General features: G+C 33.1%; 1 protein-coding gene across 1 annotated transcript in view; it reads right to left on the bottom strand.

The window, feature by feature from the left end:
* Window positions 1–21,822, bottom strand: part of LOC129216572 (poly [ADP-ribose] polymerase tankyrase-2-like) — an 87,897-nt gene that overhangs the window by 50,060 nt on the left and 16,015 nt on the right. The window contains exons 3-9 of the mRNA XM_054850790.1: window positions 21,655–21,756; window positions 19,564–19,720; window positions 18,161–18,321; window positions 9,524–9,625; window positions 8,445–8,583; window positions 5,922–6,070; window positions 4,693–4,813 (exon numbers count right to left, since the gene is read on the bottom strand). Coding sequence (XP_054706765.1) covers window positions 4,693–4,813; window positions 5,922–6,070; window positions 8,445–8,583; window positions 9,524–9,625; window positions 18,161–18,321; window positions 19,564–19,720; window positions 21,655–21,756 — 931 coding nt within the window. The remainder of the gene's footprint in view (window positions 1–4,692; window positions 4,814–5,921; window positions 6,071–8,444; window positions 8,584–9,523; window positions 9,626–18,160; window positions 18,322–19,563; window positions 19,721–21,654; window positions 21,757–21,822) is intronic.

Raw genomic sequence — 21,822 nt, 5'->3', positions numbered from 1 at the left:
TCAAACTTAAATGGAGGTTTTTTTTATGCAAAAGTCTTTTTCCTTTTTCGAATGAGTGTTAAAAATCAATTTTCATCAGTCTGATTTTTATCACTCTCGATTCTCAGTGTTGTCATTGAGAAAAGACTCAATTCTTCCTCTTCTGAAGAAAAAGAAACTTGATCTGCTCCGTATTGCATAGTTTGCTAGATATTGTATCCTATCCCATTTTGCGCGCTTCTCCCAACCTGATTTTCATTCTTAAACTCATACATTAGATGTGCTTGAAATCAATAAAGTACTGAGAAAACACATACTTAACGTTAGCATAGAATATATTATAATTTATGAAGTAATAATTTTCGATGGCGTAAGAAAGGTGAAATTACTGTAGCACTGTAAAAAAAATCATAGATGTAAAACAAGCAAACACCTAACTTCCACAATTGCATTTCAGACACTGTATCTGGTCACAACACAAAGTATCAGCTCTTGCAAAAATAGTCCCGACATTTTCCGTAAGTGTCAAATGCATGAATAAAGAAACACATAGTAGGTATCCCATAATATACCCCAAAATACATAATTAGGGAAGTACCGTTATTTGGGTGACTTTACCCTACTCTCCTGTTGTCAAAACGTTACCTGTTTCGCTAATAAAATTAAAAAAAAAAAAGAGAGAGAGAGAAATATATGGGAGCAAAATTGAAATTTTTAGGATTGATACTTATTGGGGAAGAATTATAGTGGATGTAAATAAAAATAAAAAATAAATAAATAAAAGGACACAAATCTTAAATCTGATCGACTTAGGAAATAATACTAATTAAGGAAGAAATACATGACGGTATATAGAAGATTTACTCATAGGGAAAAGAATGAGTTGCATAGTGTAACCAAATTAATAAAAATTATTACGTTATCTCTAATTCGTGAGTCCGCTCCTGCTTCTAGCAACATCTTAAAGTAATTCGAAGTTCCCGGTTCTCTAGACATCGCAGCAGCATAGTGTAAAGCTGTACGTCCTTCCTGTAGTCAAGAAAAATTACTGGAATCAATCTGAAGCAAGAAAATTTAAACTTTAACTGATAAGGGGGGAGGGGTGTGTATTGTAGCCTAAAAAATTTAAATTCTAACATTTGATTGTTTTTTAAACGTTGTAACGTTGTAAGTCTACTTTGCTTTTATTTCAATTCAAACAACAAGCGACTGAGTATAATACAGTAAGTTAGCTCTCAAAGCAGTCGGTTATTTTGCGTTATGTCCTTCTGTTATAAATTCCATCTCCCCAAAAAAGAAGACTCCCCCCCCCCCCCCCCCATTTTAATTGTTACTTCTAACTATTTTTTGCTGTTTTTTTTAAATATTTGATGCAATAATTTTCCTTTTGTAAGTCGTAGTTTATTGCTAATTCTGTCCTTAAAATTTTTATAATGGAGATATAAAGATCTCTACTTTGTACACTGTAATTTCACATTATTTAAATATATGACTTTATGTGCATACGCAGAGCTGCCAACCTTTGAAAATCCAAAATCGTAGCTGCATTTTACAGCGGGGAGGGGGGGGGGGCGCTGTGTCAAACCGTGATGAATTGTCAACAGTACAAAGAACAAAGTAATGATACTTAATGAATTTCAAATACCTATAATGCAGAAAATATTAATATGGAATAAAATATTTAATACTGAATATTTTAAGATGATAATTTCTTGATTATTAGCTGTATCTTTCACTCGGTCGGCATGTCGTTTTGAAGAAACATGCTTGCTGCAATCATCACGACCCCACCACTTTCAACTAAAAAATCGCTATTGCAAATAGTACATCTTGCATAACCTGTCTTTAAAGATGAAATAAGGAATGGCCAAGTGCTTTTATATTCTTCACGATGTGTTTCGAAGTTTTTCCGCTTTTTTGCCGAAGAATCCATAAACTGCACGAAAACTAAACCGGCAGCACACGTGCAAATTTTTATTTTCTGAACTTACCGGATTATTTTCATACAGTATATGATTTTTTATTTATACTTTTTTTTGCGTTCTTGGGATTGTAAATTAAAAAAAAAAACGAAAATCGTAATTTTTGGACCCCTTTTCGTAGTGTTGTAGTTTAAAGCTGTAATTTGTAGAAACTACGATTTTTTCGTAGCAGTTGACAGCTCTGTATATACGTATGAACTTATGGTACTATGTCAGTTATATTTATGTAGATAAATGATACAAAATTCACTAAAAATTTTTGTACTTCAATTTGCTAAATTTTTAGGAATGCACAAGATACCGTAAAACCGTACAACTTTAAAGCAGTGTTGCGACTTTACACCATTGAAGGAATTTGGTAGTATGTACCATGGTCGTTGGAGCAAAGCTAAAGACTTTAAAAAAATTCAGTAGGTTCGCAAGTGTTACTCAGCGAAGTTTATGCTGTTTACCTCAAGCTCCAGTGTTATAACTTTCGTGTCAATATTCATTTGTGTTGAGAATTTTTTTTGAAATTTTTGCTTCAGCTCTCAAAGTCTCCTTCGAAACCTATATTTGCCGATCGAATTCTCCGAAGGTAAGTTTATTACTTTATTACTTAGGTATCTAAGATGATTTAGCCTTATCGGCGAATCCTGATGTTGCTTTGGTTACTTGTCGTTTCAAGATAAACAAAATACGGGAATTCGAGTTACAACTTCAGATCACCTATTTTTTAGTATCGTTTTTCAATATTTTGTGAACAATTTTGCATTATCTCGAGCAGATTATAGTTTTCGGATTTTCTTTGGTTTTAGACATGAATTCAGGGAAAAGAAAGAAGATAGGCGGCCGTCTACCTCAACTAATCTCCTCAACTGATGGAAAAGGTGATCCAAGAAGTCAGGAGCGACCAAAATTCAACAAGGAAGGCAAAAAGTTTGGTGTTGGCCTCATTCCCCCGATGTCATTTGGAACAAAAATAAAAACAAATTATTGCGACATTGAAGAAATCTACCCAATCGGGACGCAATTTGTATCAAGCCCCTGTAAAAACGAGCTGATGTGTGCATCACATGACTTCTTTTTACTCCAATTTAATGTCATTTTCTCATTATTGGCAGTTTTAATATGATTCAATAGTTTACTCTCTAAATATCACCAACAGTGGCCAAATTAAAACCAGATTAAAAAAAATTTTTTTTAAATCGCCAAATTTGTCGCCAAGTTGGCGACAAAACTTGGCGACCAAAAGACTGGCGAAAAATCGCCAAGTGTCCGCCAAATTATGACACCATGTGAGTTTACATCGAAATTAACAATGATTTCCCCCCAAAAAGGGGCAAAAGACCCCCTTTGAAGCATATGAATGCAACCAAAAAGGAAGGTGCACAACTAGGCGCCACTAGGAGTCTATGTACCGAATTTCAACTTTCTAGGACATTCCGTTCTTGAGTTATGTGACATACATACGCACATACGCACATACATACGTACATACAGACGTCACGAGAAAACTCGTTGTAATTAACTCGGGGATCGTCAAAATAGATACTTCGGGTGTCTGTACGTTCCTAGGCACATATCCACGTGTAGTCAGGTAAAAAAAAAACTTAACATTCATTTGCGGGTGAGCAAAATGGAAATTAAGGCCGATTTTTGGGTGAAATTTTTTTTGCGAATACAATACTTCCTTTTTTTGTAAAAGGAAGTAAAAAAGATTGAAAAAATGCCCTTGTAAAAAAATAAAATAAAATCCAGAAATAGATATCTATTAACTACTTTTCATATTATCTGACGTTCATATTTATATATCTGAATAAAATATTGTATTTTTCACTATAGATTGTATTTAAGAAAACCTGAAATTGACTCAAAAATTATTTAAAAAATTTATAAATCGAAAAAAGTAAGTATTTTTTGTTTTTAAATTTTTGCAGTGTACATGATTGGAACAGAACGATCTATACATTGAAAATTTAGACCGGAGTGGTTTAGCTGTGCATATCAAGGAAAATATGAGGTGATCCAAAGTTGTCAACAACACCATGTGCAAACTTTATACCACTATACAAAAAATTCCCCTCCCTGTGTGTGTAATTTAGAATTTTTTTCGTATATAGTAGTGTATGATTAAATTCTCAACCTCTTTTGCCAAAGAATAATGAAAATATGAACAAAAATACACATAAAGTGATTTAACGTTGTACGGTTCTACGGTATATATATATATATATATATATATATATATATATATATATATATATATATATATATATATATATATATATATATATATATATATATATATATATATATATATATATATATATATATATATATATATATATATATATATATATAATTTTTGAGTTACACATACCCCGCTTCCCCAGTTACCTACCTTAGACAAAAAAGACCTCACCAACTAAAGAGTAAATTCTTTTCATGAATCCAAATTCATAACATTTCAGTTGAAACTGACTATTTATTTAAATTGAATTCTAAGATGCATTCAATATTTTGTCACGGAATTTTGTCAAAATACTTTACATTAAAAATTGTATTGTGGTTTGTTTGTATTGTGTTTTTGTACTTTTTTCATCTCACTTTTAGTAAGACACAAAAGCCGTAAAAATTGATGAACATATTACCTTGTCTCTTGCATTTACAGTTTCAGGGAACTTTTCAATAAGAAATGCGAGCGTTTCTGGTTTGTTCATGAGTACAGCTCGATGTATGGGAGCCATACCGAATTGATCTTTTGCGAGCACCATGTGGTCAGTCTCATGCAACTGTGTTTGGAGTTCATTCAGATCATCATTGGAGACAGCAGAATGGATAGCTTCGATCTTTTTAACAAGCAAAGGCACCTGAAGAGAAAAAAATAGATGCTGGAGTCAGTTTTGATTTAAAGAAAAAAAAACTATTTTTCTTTTAAGGAGATGCAATTATTTTATTATTTTACTAACTATCTAATAGTTAGAGCTTTATCTACCACTTTATAAAAGTTACTTTTTTAATTTTAAAAGTATGTAGAGATTTTTATTTACAGGATGCAATAGAATTTGAATAAAGCCAACTACTTTGGCGAGCGTTTTAGAGTGTAATTCATTAGTATTAATTGCTTTATTTCGACATATTGAGCAACCTGCTGAGGCATTACTGTATTATGCATCGGAATAGTGTTGCGAACTCATGGGAAATGCTTCGCCCACAGATTGGAAAATAATATAGTTTGAAGCAAAATTTTGTGTAATGAAATAAGCCAGAAGTATTGTTTCGTGCAACAGAAAACATGTGAACAATAATTGTATGCATTCACAATAAGAACAGCATTCTCAAATCGCATGAAGTTTTCGTCGTATTTTGCAGTTTTTCAGACATTTTGTAAACTGGTTTTTTTTTATTGCTGTAACTAAATATACATACTCAAATAATTTTTTGCATTTAAAAATAAAATCCTCCTAATGCAGACTCATATATCGGAATAATACATTGCTATCTTAGTTTTCGAGCAAAAGAAAGCAAATGAGGGTAATTCTTGATATTATTTCAATACAAGTAAATGATGCTAAATATGAGGGAAGATTTTAGTTTTTCTGCTCTCACACCTTCAACATGTTTTGTATTTAAATTGAATGAAAAACGTTATTTTATTATTTTAAAATTTAATTATTTTCAATACCAACTGAAGCCGTTCATTGCCCACACGTTATCATCGTCACTACTACCTTCCAGTCCAGCATTAATTCGCTCTTATGGACAACGAACAGAAATTGCTTCAAGCTACGATCTCATATTTTATATTAGCATGCTATGGCATTTATATCCCTATTATGAATTCACTTTCAAGTAAGCGCCATATTAATTTATTTGTAGTTCATACCGCGTCAAAAGGGCTTTTACAGATTTATGTTTTAAGATAAAGCAACTTTAAACGATGTTTCTTCTGTTGAATTTGTATTTTGTAATCCATACCTGGTCACTTATGTACTGTTGAAGTTTTATATTGTCACTCTTTTGCAGTGCAACTTTGTCTCCATATCCTTCTAACACAGCGCCTTCTAGTTTTTCTAAATCTTCTTCTCGAACCCATCGTTTTATGTTAGCTGAGTTGATTTCTAATCCTAGTTAAGAGAAAGCAGTTATAAGTTTGTAGCATTTTTTCCCGTTTTGCATTCAGGCATAAGTAACCTGTTACAGTTTCAAATAAAAGGAAACGTAACTTGCTCGACAAATATAAAAAAAAAAAGAAAGAAACTTACATTTCTTTTGTCTGCAATTTTCTACAATCCAAAACCTATCCACGCAACACACACATGTGCACTAACAAAATATTCGTACAAGTGCAGAAAATAAATAAAAATATAAAATAAATAAATGAAGAAAGAAAGAAAAAAAAAAAAAAAACGACTGTTTGACTCAAGGGAAAGCAGTGTTGAACGACTCTTAATTTTTCAAATCGAAGTCGGATGAAGTTCTTGAAGATTTATCATTAACAAGATAGAGTGCAAGTTCTTGAGATATTTCGATCGAATATTCAAATAATGTTATAGTTTATTAATCTGAGAAGGTCAGAACTAGTTAGTTGGTTTGAAATATTAGGCTCCTTTCGGAAAATATTTTAAGACAGAAATCGTTATTTATCAATCTAAACTATGAAGGTTTTGCAAGCTTAAACATTAATGGAAAAGTATATGGGCCCTTTAATCATTATTGAGGTTTGAAGGGGTGATACAGGGTGGAATCACTTTCCCTAGATGCTCTGTATCCAATGATACCAGTATTAATACAGTAAATATTGCCAGTCCAGAGGAGATAGAATTACAGACACACAGACAGCCAGACACAGACAAACAGATAGACAGACACACATACACAGACAGACGTGCATAGAAATTAATATCATAGATGATGAAATAATTTTAGTACTTTTAAGTTTAGGCGGTGGTAAAAGAGGTTGACTTCTGAAAAGAGTCTTCTTTGGCATCCTAAAACTTAGAAGTCCGTTTTTTTGCAGTTCAGAATCTTCAGTTTCGTCACTCTGCAATAAAAACACTGATTTAAACAGCAGGTTAAAAAAGTGTACGGATAATTTTTGAAAAAAATCAAGAAAATCTATTAACCAATTGGAAACAGCCTGAACCTGCAGTTGGTCAAGAGCATTCAAACAAAATTATGTCAGAAAGCAAGAAAAAAGTAAAATATTGATACGTTTCGAAATGTCACGCCAAAATATTCATTGAATAAATCGAAGATTTTAAAGTACATGCTGTATTTCAAGACGGACTATTTTATGCTTTCAAGTCTTTCAACCCAGCATTTCTATTTCACGGAAAGTACAAAAGAAGTCTTTGTTTAGGGATGTGCATTGGCATTACATGAAAGATTTAGCTGAAGAATGTTCAAGGCTCTTTCAAATTTGAACTTTTAAAACGTTTATGCAGTTTTTATTACTCATTAGTTAAGGTACTACTAATAATTTTAAAATGTTCTTTCCGAAAAGTGTAATTACATACATATTTTTCCATTTTAGTCATATTCAACATAAACTCTGAGATCAAAAGGAATAAATGGGAAACATTGATAACCCTTATTCATGTGCCATACTACATAGGATTCGATTTCTTAATTTGATTTGATTTTTACTAATGTTTCATCGTCGTCTTTGCATTCTTCTACGCGTTTTTCATTCATTAAGCTGCTTCTCGTTATATTTTAGTATTAATTTAAAGTATAGTTGATTATATAGTTTGCACCATATTATCATTCTGAGCACGTAAGTAACTTTAAATGAGCATACCTATCATATTGAACACAGTGAAGGCAAATATATAAAGGAATTAACGCAAGTATTAAATTGAATTGAAGAATTTTACACAATGGAAAAGGTTTCAAATAACATAATAGGTAAATATGTGCGTGTGTGCGTTTTTTTTTTTTTTTTTTTGTATTTATATTTTTGTTTGTGATGCACAGCAGAATTTGAGATTGCATTAGGCATGCACTGGTTGAAGAATGTTAACTGAGACTCATATTAAATCACAAATATTTTTCAAAGACAATATTATCTGTATTATTTCTGTTATACTTTGCTTAGGTATAAAACTAGAATCTTTTATTTCAAATTGTAATTAGAAAGTTTTTTTTTCGTTGTCTTACCAGATCTCCATTCATATGTCGATTATTTGAGTTTGAATCCAAAGCCAGAGCTGCTCTTGTAGGATATGGTGATTCTGCAATTATACAAATTTTATTAGCAATTTTTAAAACCTACCATTAATGGATTTAAATTTGTATGTAATATCATAAGTTATTTGTGTTTTGCATCTTGAAAATCTACCAACTGCAGGTGCCCTAAGGGTTAATGCATTTCTATCTTTTGAAATATAAATTTAATTTTATAGATTTTGTATTCATTTCGACTGGAGCTTTACAGATGCAACAATCATTAAAATTAACTACTTTTGCATATCAACTTAAACAAATACAAGTACTTACTCCTCTTCGGTGAAGCTAATTTGATTCGGTTTGCATTGTTAGCAATATAATTAGCATTCGCTCGTTGACTTTGCTTTATTAACTGTTCTAAGTGAAGATGCTCTGGAAATTGTAAATAATATTCTGCAGTTTTCCCCCTCTGTTAAAGGAAAAATATAATTAATAAAAATATTTTAACAGTTCACAGTTCATAGGCAATGAAAATAATATTTTTGACTCTTGATCATTCTAAGTAACCTTAATTTTAAAACAAATGATTTTCAACTCCCCCCCCCCCCCGGAAACTGGTGTCACTTTTAAAATGAAAAGCATACTGATTCCTTGTCTTCTGATTTTTGTTTGTGAGTTATCTGAAGGGACCGCTGATGACAAAGAATTATCGTCGTACACTATTAAAGGGGAGAATTTCACTGCACTGCAATATTGAACATTTCTTTCGATGTCTAAAAATATAATCTGAAATCATAAATAACTTCCTACGTCTCAAATTATATTCTAACATTGAAAAATGCAGTCAGACATTTAAAAGTGTCGGCGAAAAGTTTTATTCGACACTATTTACAAGAAACAAGATTCTTTTAGAGACTGAGAAATGTTTAGTTGCCTTTTTTTTTCTTTGCTTTTATAATTCATGATTAAAACTTGCCATCAGAACTACAATCAAAAAGAGGTTTTCAAGTACGAATATAAGATGTTGATTACACGATTTTTAAGCCTGCCCTCCTCCCCCCTTCCTTAATATTTTTTTTCGGCGACTTGTTTTCCTGAACGAATAAATCCTATGGTATTTATTCGAGTAGCATATCCTCCGAAAAGCAATTGCACTCTCAGTCGAATGCTATGGAACCAATCTCCAATGACGAGACCCTCAAGAAAACTAAGGTTATCCAAAACAAACCTCTAAAAATGGTCTCCCTCCCCATAATCACCTCCGGTGATTATTAATTTATAATGTTCCGATCTGCCGGTAAAAATGTTTTAACTACTCTACATTTGCACTCGGAGAGACTGGGTGCTCGAACTCTACTCTTCCTTTTCTGCAAAAATTAATAAAAAATGACTTCATAAATTCTACTCACATAATCAAGAATTAAAGGATTGGCACCAAGGGCTATAAGCATGTTGTAAGCTTCATGACCGTCTTTTAATGCAGCTGCATAGTGAAGCGGAGTTCGACCATCCTAAGAGAAAAAACACTGTAAATAAACACAACTCAAACACAGCGCAATTGAATTTTTATAAAAGTTTAAAAAAGGGTAGGCCTTCCCTTTTTAACGTAGAACATTTTTTAAACCAAAGCAAACATGCTCACGATAATCTTCCGGACTAAACGATATTCATCGCTTTGAAACACGTTCGCCACTCGATAGTAGATAACATTCGCAATTAAGACATCTTTATGATTTCGGTATTAAAAACTTCGCAGAAAACAAAAAGAATATGATTCGCAATTGCAAATGAAATCCAACACATAAATATATTTACTTTATATGGAGGAAAATTTTAACGTTTCCGTATGGAAAATAATTTGCTGCATTCATATGACTAATTTTTCATGAAATATGATTGCTGCAAACAACAGCAATTTTAAACAGTTTTGTGTTTGATATTTTTGATAAATTACTTAAGATATGGAAGGACTATCCTTAAATTACTTTAATAGTTTTAAGCTGATGTTATTTCAGCTTCGTTGCGGGATGTTTTATGGTCTCTTAAAGGGAGTCAAGATACATAATCAGGCAACGACTTAGATCTTCTCGTTCTCATTTCACTGTTTATTGCTTACGAGTATGTTTAAAACTTTTTAGCTTTTCGTAACATTGGAAAGAAAATTAGTCTTGGAAGTAAATAACAATATCATACCATATTAACCTTTGAATAATAATCATAAAAAAACCTGAACTTAACTAAGAGGCGCAATAGCCCATGGGGGCCAAGGCCTGCTGTGCCCATCTCAGTTTACAAGACCGAGGGCTTTGGGACAGGTGGTCACCCCAACACGACCCAGTGTTTATTCAATAATTATAACTGACATAAAAACACGTTTCCTGTTTATTTTTGGTTAAAATGAGTAGTTAAAGCTTAAGCTCTTATTTCTTTTTCAAAATCTGACTCGGTTAAATTGTGTTCGATTTAGTCTTACCACGTCTTTTGTGTCCTTCGTAAGCGGAAAGTTCTCCGCTATGTACTGCGCAATGTCTTTATGGCCGTAAAGAACCGCTTTGTGCAGCGGGGTGGCTCCCAAAGGGTCTCGAGACAATGCAAGTTTCTTCCTGTCGAGTAGACTTTGCACATCTCGAAGGCGTCCTCGTGCGACTGCGCGATGAATTTCGTAAATCCTCTCCTGAAACAGTCAAGGACGAAGAACATAAATACCATGCTCTAAATATGCAGCAAGTTCTTTGTTGTGAATAGTCCTTAGTCCTTGAAGTCTTGATCCTTTTAAATATTTTATTACAACAGAAAGTTAGCAATTACAAATAAAAAATCACTAGATTGCAAGAAATCACTAATTATTTCTGGTATCAGGGGGAGCACATCAAAAAACAGAGATTATAACAATCACAATAGTACATCCAAGAATCTTAAACAAACTTTTTTCTAAACTTGCTTTTAAAGGTCACATGCAGTAGGATTCAACGTAAATTCGAAATTTTTCACGTGGACGATAATTTCCTGATAAATTTAATCCTTATCAAAGAAAGCACATTGCCTCTGCACCTCAGGGTCTGACTAACGTAAGTCCAGAAATGGCGAATTTCAGGTTATTACTTTATTGCATGTAGAATCTTATTTCGCACTGTTCCATAATTATGCAATTCTATAAAAGAAATTCCTTTATAATTAATAATCAGTGTTATAAAAACGCAAGGTACAGTTGAAAAAGTGAAGCAGCGCTCCCCAATGGCACGCGACAACAACAACAACATAAGAACGCGTGTACCAACTTTTGTGTGCAGCCAGACAAATGTTTTTACGCTCTCCTACAAAGTAGTGATAATGTGACTTACGTACGTCTGGTTCTGAGGTACAGTAGTAGGAAAGCATCCTGTTGATGGAAAATGACATGCTAAATCAAAATTGGTTACGAACGTGCATATGTTTGTGGAGTATGAGGATAAATGGTCTTGTATGGTTAAGGACGAAACTTGGCTGTTTGCTCAAAAGGAATTCAAAATAATCATTAAATAAAAACAAAAAAACCCGACTGCGTAAAAACCAAAAAAAAAAACTAAAAAAAAAATGTAAGCCCAGTAGTTTTGAATGTTATTAATTCTACTGAATAACTGTACCATTGAAATAGTTTTATAATCGATAAAAACACAAATCATAAATTCAAAAGCCCATTCCTTTTTGACCAATCAAGGAACATCTTAAAATTTGAATGGACCTCGACTGTTGATCCTTCTATTCTACTTTTGAATTTATGATTTGTCTTTTGTGTGCATCGATTATAAAACTATTTCTTTTAATAGTCTTTAGTAATACACTATTCTTCATACCTATTGCTGGGGGGCAATAATTTTACTTGATAATATTTAAGTAGGGTGGCATAAAGTAGTGATTAGATGTTGTATTAGGAATTTTATTTTCAGAGTCAAACCTGCCTTGCTGCATTTTTTCAGCTAGTTTAATATACTGAGTGCTCACAAGGATACATGCAGAATGTATACATTTCTGTAGGAATTAAAATGTGATTTCTAGTAGTTCTTTGTCAGCTAGTCTTAGTAGTATCAATTATTTTTACGGTTCCTCTGATTCCGTTGCATTGTCCATTACCATGTGATATTGCATAGAAATACCACTGAGCTCTCAAGTTGACATCCGTTTCCTGATTACATAAATCAAGAAAGTTCTTTCTGTTTTTGTTATGTATTTGAGTAAAGTATTTCATTACGCCACATACTGTGTCACCACCAGAACTATAGTACTACTGTATGAGTTCATTTTTTTAAACCTACACTGAAGCAAGAAATGAAAAACGCACTCCCCTCCCTTCAGCCATGTAGATAATGTTTTTGCATGTGTTAGGCAAGTTACATAAGTTAATGCACAGCGAGTATGTTTGTGTGTATGGAAAAATTGTTTGTGTAGATTATCAGTATAGAGAATATAAATTAACTACTTAAGCTGTCAATCAAGTATCCAAATGTCCAAGTATGTTCAAATATTTCTAAGTTATTAAATTAAAACAATTATTTTTATACTTACGACATGTTTTTCAGCATAATATGTTATCTAGAGCACAATATACGCGTAATTTAAAACGGTGCAATGAAGTTTTCACACTTTTTATTTCCGTTTTAGTGTGTGAATTAACTAGCAAAATTACTCAATTTCAAAGACCTTTATCTTTTCTACAAACTAAATACCCAAAACAATATATATAACATGTAAAGTACTTGAATAGAATATTCAATTGGTCAATTTTTTGTTTTTAATTCCATCCTCTTTTGGTTTACAGGGGTCTAAAAACGTCATTTTTGTCATTTTTCCGATTTTTGAGGGGCTGTAATCTATAAAGGGTACACAAACACACAGCAACAGTTACATATTATTATTAGCATTGTTCCAGTGATTAGTTTTCGCCGTATTATATTTTGTGTTTCCGTCTCCTACACGAGCTATCCCCCTTTGAAATGAGTAAAATTTTTACATTTGACCTTGAACTTTAACCTGTTGCCGTTATTTTAATTATTTAGTTATAGCTACGTAACTTAGCAAGTAAGACTATCATCTTATGCACTTTAACGTCAAAGCGTTAAATTAACTGTCATAAATGTAATTCAAATAGATGTTGGCCAAAATGCAAAGGTCTAAAAGTTTCATTTTTGACTATGAAAATCACTTTTGATGACCTCTAAAAAATCAAAGCTCCAGTTTAGAGAAAAAAAAAAGGTCAAGCGCACCCATCCGTCGAACCCATATAGATTGACCTTTAAGTAACTTGCGGTGGTCTAAACTACTGATGATTAGCCCCTCTAGGGACCTAATTCGAATTCGGCTTTAAGCTATATAAGCTTGACTTTTAGCAAAAAAGCACGAACTTAAGTAGCCACAGTTAATTAGGTAGAGTGAAAAAAACGAAATTGAGTATGTAAAGCTTGTATGCGGAAAAGCTGCCTCTTACTAAGTCTATTTATCATACAAAATTTCAGCTAAATCAAATAATATCTTTAGCTGCCCATTTGACTTTGAATTTTAAGTAATTAGCCTGATTTTTCACCAAACTGGCAAAAATGGAATGATAAAATATAATTACCTCTCGTTTGAAACTTTGAATGTTCATAATGAAACTCTTCATAAATTAATACTTAATATATCGTTAGTTGAATGACTTAGGCCAGCGGTTCCGAAACTTTTTAGACCAAGGAACCCTTAGTAATTTGCTTTTACATCAAGGAACCCCATTTTTGTATATGACAAAGAAACAAAATGTTAACAATCTAGGAGTCAAATGATAAAGCTGAAAAATTATCCTCGTTCGATTACTTTCTTTTGCATAGAAGGAACTATTTATTAACAAATTAAAGCGTGGTTTCTGGAAGCTATCTGTCCGTCTGTTTGTGTCAGTCATTCAAAACGTAATGCGTGGAATTGGAAGAAACTTGGTATACATGTATATCATTATGAGTCCTGTTGATGATTAGTTTTGGCACAGATCTCTTCAGAGGTTGGCCCAATCGAACGATTTCCACTTTTAGCGTGGCTGTTGTGTGTCAAACAATAAGTCAAGGATTCGCATAAAAATTCGTACACACTCAAATTGAGAAGTGCAAGAGAAAAACCTTAGAAATGATTTTTTTTCCACCAATCATTTCTAAGGAATGACACAACAGAATGGTTTTCTCGTCAAGCGTTACTACTTATATATCGGGAAAATAATGCAAGAATTCAAACAAAAACTAAATTACAAGGGGACCTCAACTGAAACATTTGTGGAATCGCCTTATATTTTAGTACCTATTGTTCAATAGGCGGACATTGAGTACTTTTGTCGACCAGCATGACTAATATTCTCTTTCATGATTGTGCCCGTGAAATGTGCATTATTAGAACTATGAACGAGATACTTTATTATCTACCCAACTTGGTTGCGATGATACATAAATTTGAAGTTCTTTCAAGGCAACAAATTGCACCAACCTGGCTGATAAAATTACAAAGTCCAAAGGTCGCCATAAAATCGTATTTTAGTAAGCGTGATAATAAATATGTAAGTGTCGATTGCTCGTATGAAATACAGAGAGGAGAGTTTCGTTACGTCCACATCATAATTATGTTACAACATATGTGTCCGTGTCCATCGTTATGTCAAATGACGGATTCATCATGTCGCAAACTGCAAAGCCTCCCCATGAGCAAAAGGCTCTGAAGGGAATACAAAAATGCGCATGATAAATGTTTTATACAGTTCAGTGATAGACAAAGGGGCTCCAAATATGCATTTACCGGCTCCCAAACTTATAAATCTGCCACTTGTCCTCCGTATTTGTCTCAGAGATAGTTATACCAGTTTTTAAGGGGACCTAAAGAGAGATTTTTTTTTTCATCCTGACCAGGGGCTAAGCAACACCAGCCCACTATCCCCAGATTTGGGTTTAACCTTGGAAGACTTTGACCACAGCTGATTGAACGTGCATTAGTCAAATTAGCGCACATGGTGGATCTTCGACTGTTGTCAGTATAGAATCTGTGGCCCTTTAGCCATGAAATCAGTGCATTACTGATTGAGATACCTCGGCCCATATCCGCAGGACACTGTTTAACTATGAACAGAAAGCAACATTTGAAAAACAATGAGGTAACATGAATAAAAGATACTACCTTCAATTTAAAATACGATCGATTTATAAAAATATATTTTTTCGATGAAATTGTTGAAACAGCTGCAATTATAACAGTATCTTCAACAAATTACATTAATTTGAAGGATGACATTTATTCATTGTAAATCTGCTAAAAGTTAAAACTTTTTGCGTTATGTTGGGAGGTTGAGTACGTACAGCAGAAGCAGAATCCAAGAAATATTAAAAAAAAAAAAAAAACACATTGGCTGGAAAGCTTGTTTCGCATTGCATTGATAAGTTGTTACGAGCAGAAGTTTTAAGACACAGCTTTGTTACCCAAGAAAGGATATTCCTTTTCAACACCAAGACAAATTTACTGAGTGAAACTAATTTGAAAATTGATTTCATGTAGATGAACTTTGAAGTGCAATTATGATTTATACTCGGGCATGAATAGTGTCATAGATTTCTCAAATGAAGAGTAATGTTTTTTGATGTCTTTTCTTCATAGAGATTGTTTCTAGCAAAAATTCCCTTCAAGAGAACAAAACATTCTACGTTGTTATTTTTACGTTGTTGTTACTTTGTCTCTCACAACAAATTTGGTTATTGTTTCCATTTGAGTGAAAATAGCCACTTCGTTCAGTTCATCGAAAATGTCGACAAAATATTGATCAGCCGTAGTTTCTCATGTAAAACATTGAAAACATATTTATGCCTTTTGTTCCAGTTGAAAAATATATATTCCATCTGGAAGTTCATACAAACTTTTAAAAATGTTTATTTTGGATAGACAGCATATTTCATACGAAAAAGTAGTGCATTGTGTTGCCTACCATGTCTTCATAAATCTGACTAAATTGTCTTGGTTGGAGAAAAAGAAATTTGACGAAATAAGCTATTTCTGAAGCTTCATCAAGAGCTTTCCTTAAGAAATCAGATGGTAGTTACTTGATTATGCTGGCATGTGGCGATGTAAAACATTTTCACGACTACTACTTCAATCTGGAGAGACATTTTAGATCCTTGAACTGATTATTGCACTTCTTTTTAAAACTAGTGGAAATTAAATTTTTGAAACTCGTGGCGGAATCCGAGGGTTCCGCGGAACACATTTTGGGAAACGCTGACTTAGGATATGGCGAAATTGCTTTCAAACGTGCAAAGCGCGCTAATTGCAAATATTCTGCCAGCGCATTTTCTTTGCGTTCACTACTATCAACTGCGTTCTTTGTTTTATTTGGTTCTCCCTCTCTCTCTTAAAGTAGTTTATTTAGTTTGAATTATTTCAAAATATTAAATTACTACTTCAAATGTAAAGGAAGACGCTGTTTTTATATATAAACAAATTGAAAGGAAAATTCAACTTCCAAATGAAGCATAGGAAAAACTCCGATAGATCACCGTCAATTCTTATCAGTGCTGCTTTAAAAGATAAATGAGTTTGGTAACACCTCATCTTTAGTATTCTGATCAACTTTAGTTTCCTTATCCGAAGAAAGATATTTCTTTATTGTAAATAGCTCAACGAAAAGCTCTAGGCTGCAAAGGTGAGTCAAATGGTACATAATTCAGTTGCTTAAATCTATCAATATTAAAAGTGTTAATGGGTTAAATTTTTGCATAGAAAGCAGGACAAGGAGTCATTGTTTTAAGCTATTTAAATCTCAGACTAATCTGGAAATTGGGAAAAAATATTACTTTAGTAGGGTTGTGGGCGCTTGGAACAGCTTACCCGAAGCGGCTGTAATGAGTAAGGAAGTAGATAGCTTTAAGAGGGCCATTGATCTTTGTTGGGACCTAATAAACTGACTTAGGAGCAGCCTAGCTGGTCCCAGAGTCTCTGGTCTTTATATTCGTATTTGTACTTTAATAATTGTCAAAGAAGATTCCTCCAAAGAAGTCGATCTTTGCAAAATCAGAATGAAAAGAAGAAAAATACCCATTGACTTAAAAAGAAAAATGAGGAATAACACTTTTCATAAGAATATGCTGCACTTTGACCGTCGAAGGAGCAATATTTTGATTCAAATTAAGGAATGAAAAATTAAAGCTAGAAAGACAACAGAAGACCAGTTGTTTTACTCTCATAACCAAAACCAAAGAATGAGTTCCTTGTCACTCCTATGTCAGGTAGCTTTCAAAACATTAAAATAAGCATATCAACTTTATGAAAGAAAAATATTGATGTTTTTAAGTTGCGCGCTGTAGATTAAGTGCGAAAAGTGATCAATACAGGCTTTAACAGTGGAGTCATAAGGAAAATTGAGATTTCTATTGGAAGTTCTTTACAATAGTTTATTTATGAATTTCATACAAATGAAATTCATAAATAAACTATTTATGAATTAAACAATTACCCCATCTGCTGCAATTTTGGGAGAAACTAAGAGTCCTGCTAAAATATGGACTCAACTTTTAAAAAGTAGATGTACCTTTGACAGAGGTAGCATCTGATGAACTTGATACGGATCAATGCTATGTCAATAGCAATAATCAACATTGCTTTGTTTTGCTTGGCCAAAACCATGTGGATAATGGACTTTTACTCTGTAACCCAATTCTATCGATCCATGCATCTAATTAACTATCGAAATGGAAACGTATAGTTCTCTTTCTTTTTTAGATGGCTTTATTACTAAAAGTAATGACGATTTTATAACTTCGGTGTTTCGTAAGCCTTTTGCCTCCTCATCGCAGTCAGACTCCTCTGACCACTAGACAAGGCTGGCAGCTATTGGTTGAGCTTTTTGGTATAAATACCGGTGTCCACGTGGTTGACGTTCCGTTCTCTCACGACTTTCTGGTTGTGTGCTGATTTTTTGCACTGATGAAGAGGCTCTATTGTAGCCTTGAAATAGCTATATGCTGTATTTTTGTGTTAATTTGTGCTTTATGTACATCTGGTTTTCAGTTTAATCTTACCATATAGATGGGCACCATCCTAATGAAATCTCGCACAAGAGGGTTGGTCCCGGATTCTCCCAAGAGTCGATCTCCATGTCCATGCAGCACGAGCTCCTCCAAAGCATCGATGCTGCCGTGGCTGATCAGTTCTCGTATCTGAGTTCTAGTTCCTGCTGGTTCTGTCAAATAAATAAATAAATAAATAAGAACAAAAAACACACAAAAATAAAATAATTGAAAATACAGAAAAATAAAAACCAATTAAAAGGAAGATATTTGATTGAAATGCATTTTCTTCGAAAATGAATTAGATTTTTACCCCCGAACATGAAGAAGTAACTTTTGTTATAGAACTGCGTACGTATAGTATTTACACCTTTATTTTACATCGCCAAGTTAATAGGTTATGGCAACTCTAAGGCGGAATTTAGGAGCAAGAACATTACATACATTGTATTTCTAAGCTGAAAGGGAAGTCTAAATGTTTTCCTCCTCAAATTGAAATTTTAATGTTTCATTACTTTTTAATATAAATTTAACGCATCTAAGTTTCATATTTTACCACTGTATACCTAATGAAAATGAAAAAAAGTTTATTTTATAACCTTGTGCAAGCTTTGGATTAAATGAATCAATGACTTTATGGAACTGCAGCAAAATCTCATTACATCGCCGAATATTACGACGAAATATCCTTTTCCACGAAATACAAGTCAAATCCCCTTTTAATTGCCATTACATTCCTTCACTAGCGCAGCCAGAAAAACCTTCTGGAGGGGGTTTTAGGATCAAAAACACCTTATGGAGGTTTTGTTTTAATCAAAAATACCTTCTGGAGGGTTTTTTTAAATCCAAAATACCTTCTGACGTTGGTTTTTTGATCCAAAACACCTTCTGGAGGAGGTTGCTGGATCAAAACATTCCTTTCATATGTTTAAACTACTGTATTAGAATACGCATTAATTATAAAACCAATAATCTTGTGCGTGCATGGTGTCGTACCGAGTCATCAATATGTGGCGTACGAATCATCATGACGTGGACTGTCCGGATCGGGATTTGAACCATGGACCTTTGTGATGCTAATCCAGTTCTTTACCACTGAACCAAAAGGACCTTAAGTTTCGGGGCAAAGTTAGGTTATGTGCTCTCTGGCGCACACCGCAGTCTCCTGGGAGTGTTTTCACCCTCAAAACCCCCCTTCGCTGCGCCACTGTATTGCTTAAGTTCAATTAAAACGAAACTCCCGTTTTAACGTACAAAATTTGCGTTTCCTTGAAACACGTTTTATCGAGATTTTATTGTATAAACTTTGTGGTAGCTCCTCCATCCTGCTCCCGTGTTGCTACCGAGACTGAATAAAATATAAGCAAATTCCGCCTGTTTAATTTTACAAATAATTTTCTCAAGATCTTACTTACTGGCTGACTTTGCTTCTTTCTGTGGAGATCCACCGTTTGTAATAAAATGTCTTATTTTCACTGGCTTTACGGTTTTTGCAGGTTCATTTCCTTCTTTCAGTTCATCAATGTTCATTTCTTCTTGTGCGTGCATGTAATACTCTGGACGATTGCCATACTAAACAGAAACCAAAGAATTTCTGTGCTATTTATTTTCTTACAAAATTGACACACAAACAAGTCAACAAAACGAATCGATGGGAAAATAACTCTTATTCATAATTTACTTAGAAAGAAGGTATGTTTTTTTGGAAAGGTGTCGGGTTTCAAAATTCACAACTTCTTCTTAACTTTTGAGAAAAATATTTTAGGGCCAAAATGTTTTTTAAAGAAATCATTTGTAACTATTTCTATGAGTGGATTTTGTTTTATGTTTCTGGAAACTTTGAAAAGTACATTACATTCATAAACTTTTTGAACAAAAAGTTGATGATTTCCATAAATTGGTTTTGAAAAGGAGTTGTTGTTTCAATTATTTTATAATTTTAGGTGTATGAAATATTATAATTTGTAATTCGGATACTTTAATATTTTAATTCCAATACCTGTATTAATGTCGAAACCGATGGTGTTTTAATGTTTCCCAAAAATTTATATTTCTAAGGTTTCTGAGCATAACGGTTCATTTGCATCAATCACTTTTAAAGAAAAGTTCTTTTTAAAAGGATTTTATACTTTTAGAGAAAAAAACATTATAATTTAACTACTGCTCAAACAGTTTTTATTCCAAAATCTTTAATGAAGTCGAAGAAGAATGTTCTTTCATGTTTCACGAAAATTTGAAAGGTAAGTTTAAAGTATTTCTGAATGAAAGGATTCATTTTAAAGAATTATTTTTTTTTTAAAGAAAGTATTGTGCAAATTATTAAATACGCTTTCCAGTAAATTCAAACAGTTTCAGCTCACTCTGTTTGCCTTTTATTAAGTTTGCTTCAATAGCTACAAAAAGACGTAACTTTGTATTTTCGGTAAATTTACATGGAACAAAGATTTTCTAAACCCGCCAAGTTGGTAATAATTCATTTTCATACTTTATACCTTGATCAGATTTTTTCTGTCTTGTATACTACTTATCAAGAGTGCTGAATAAATTTAGTGAATGTATATTTTTGCATTTTTCGGAGAAAAATATTCCCAACGGAAAATTCAGTGACCGCACCCACTAATTATCGAGCCTTAGTTCATTTTGTTAATGGGTTGCAATTTATTTCTAGAATGAGTTACTTCTTTTGAAGCCAATTATGGGCACGGAGATCAGATAATAATACCATTGTATTTGAGGTAAATAAGTTTTGATTATTCCCTGAAGGAAGCAGATCCTTAAAAAACATCCCAAAAAAGTCGGTTGCAAAGGGGGCTATTGTTAGCAATATTTGCAGTATATTTACCAAACATATGCGTGCACCTTCATTTTCATATTAGTTCTAATTTCGCTTTCAGTTTACAAGTACCTTTTATTCAAATCAATGGTGTTGTTTCACCTAATTCTTTTTTAAAGTTACTGCTTATTTTTATTTATTTATTTACTATAAAATCGTCCGTCAAGGGGGGGGGGGTGAAAATTGCTTCTACATTTGGACGATGCACTTGCCTGTATATTTTGATGTTTGAAATTTTAACTCTAACTCCAGTGGATTAACTCTAAACTCCAGTAAGTAGCGTTTATTGTTGACCACTTTTTTGTTTCTTCATTCCCTTGAAATGACACAGTATTACCAGTAAAACAGTTAAGTAACCGGATCCAGTTCAGCTTACAATGCATTTGCAAAATGCAAATGCAAAAAGCATTTCCCTGTATGCCAATCATTGCCAGAAAATATTATCAAATTATCATAATATGAGTGCGAGTTTTATTGTTGATGACGTCAGAGCGTTACTTGATCAGTGAATTCGCTATTATATGAGAATTTATTTTAAACTTAATCCAAGCAAAGTTTTCTTCTTAAGAAGAAACGGCATACTCCGCCCCAGGTTAGAACCTCTGAAAATAATAATATGAAACATGAAAACGTAACAAATTAGAGGGAAATCGAAAACGTTACACAATCTTACCACATCCGTTGCTTTAATGTCTGCCCCATGATCCAAAAGCATCTGATAGATCTCTCCATTGTCGTTCAGCACTGCTGCATAATGCAGAGGTGTCCTTCCTCTCTGAAAATAATATTAATTTCAAAAGGAAAATATCCATGTGCACCTCTTTTGCATTTTTTTTTTCTC

This window comes from Uloborus diversus, chromosome 1 (genome assembly GCF_026930045.1).
Source record: "Uloborus diversus isolate 005 chromosome 1, Udiv.v.3.1, whole genome shotgun sequence".
NCBI classification, from domain to species: domain Eukaryota; kingdom Metazoa; phylum Arthropoda; class Arachnida; order Araneae; family Uloboridae; genus Uloborus; species Uloborus diversus.
Note: the sequence above shows the minus strand (reverse complement) of the source record. Positions and strands in the feature narration are given on the sequence as shown.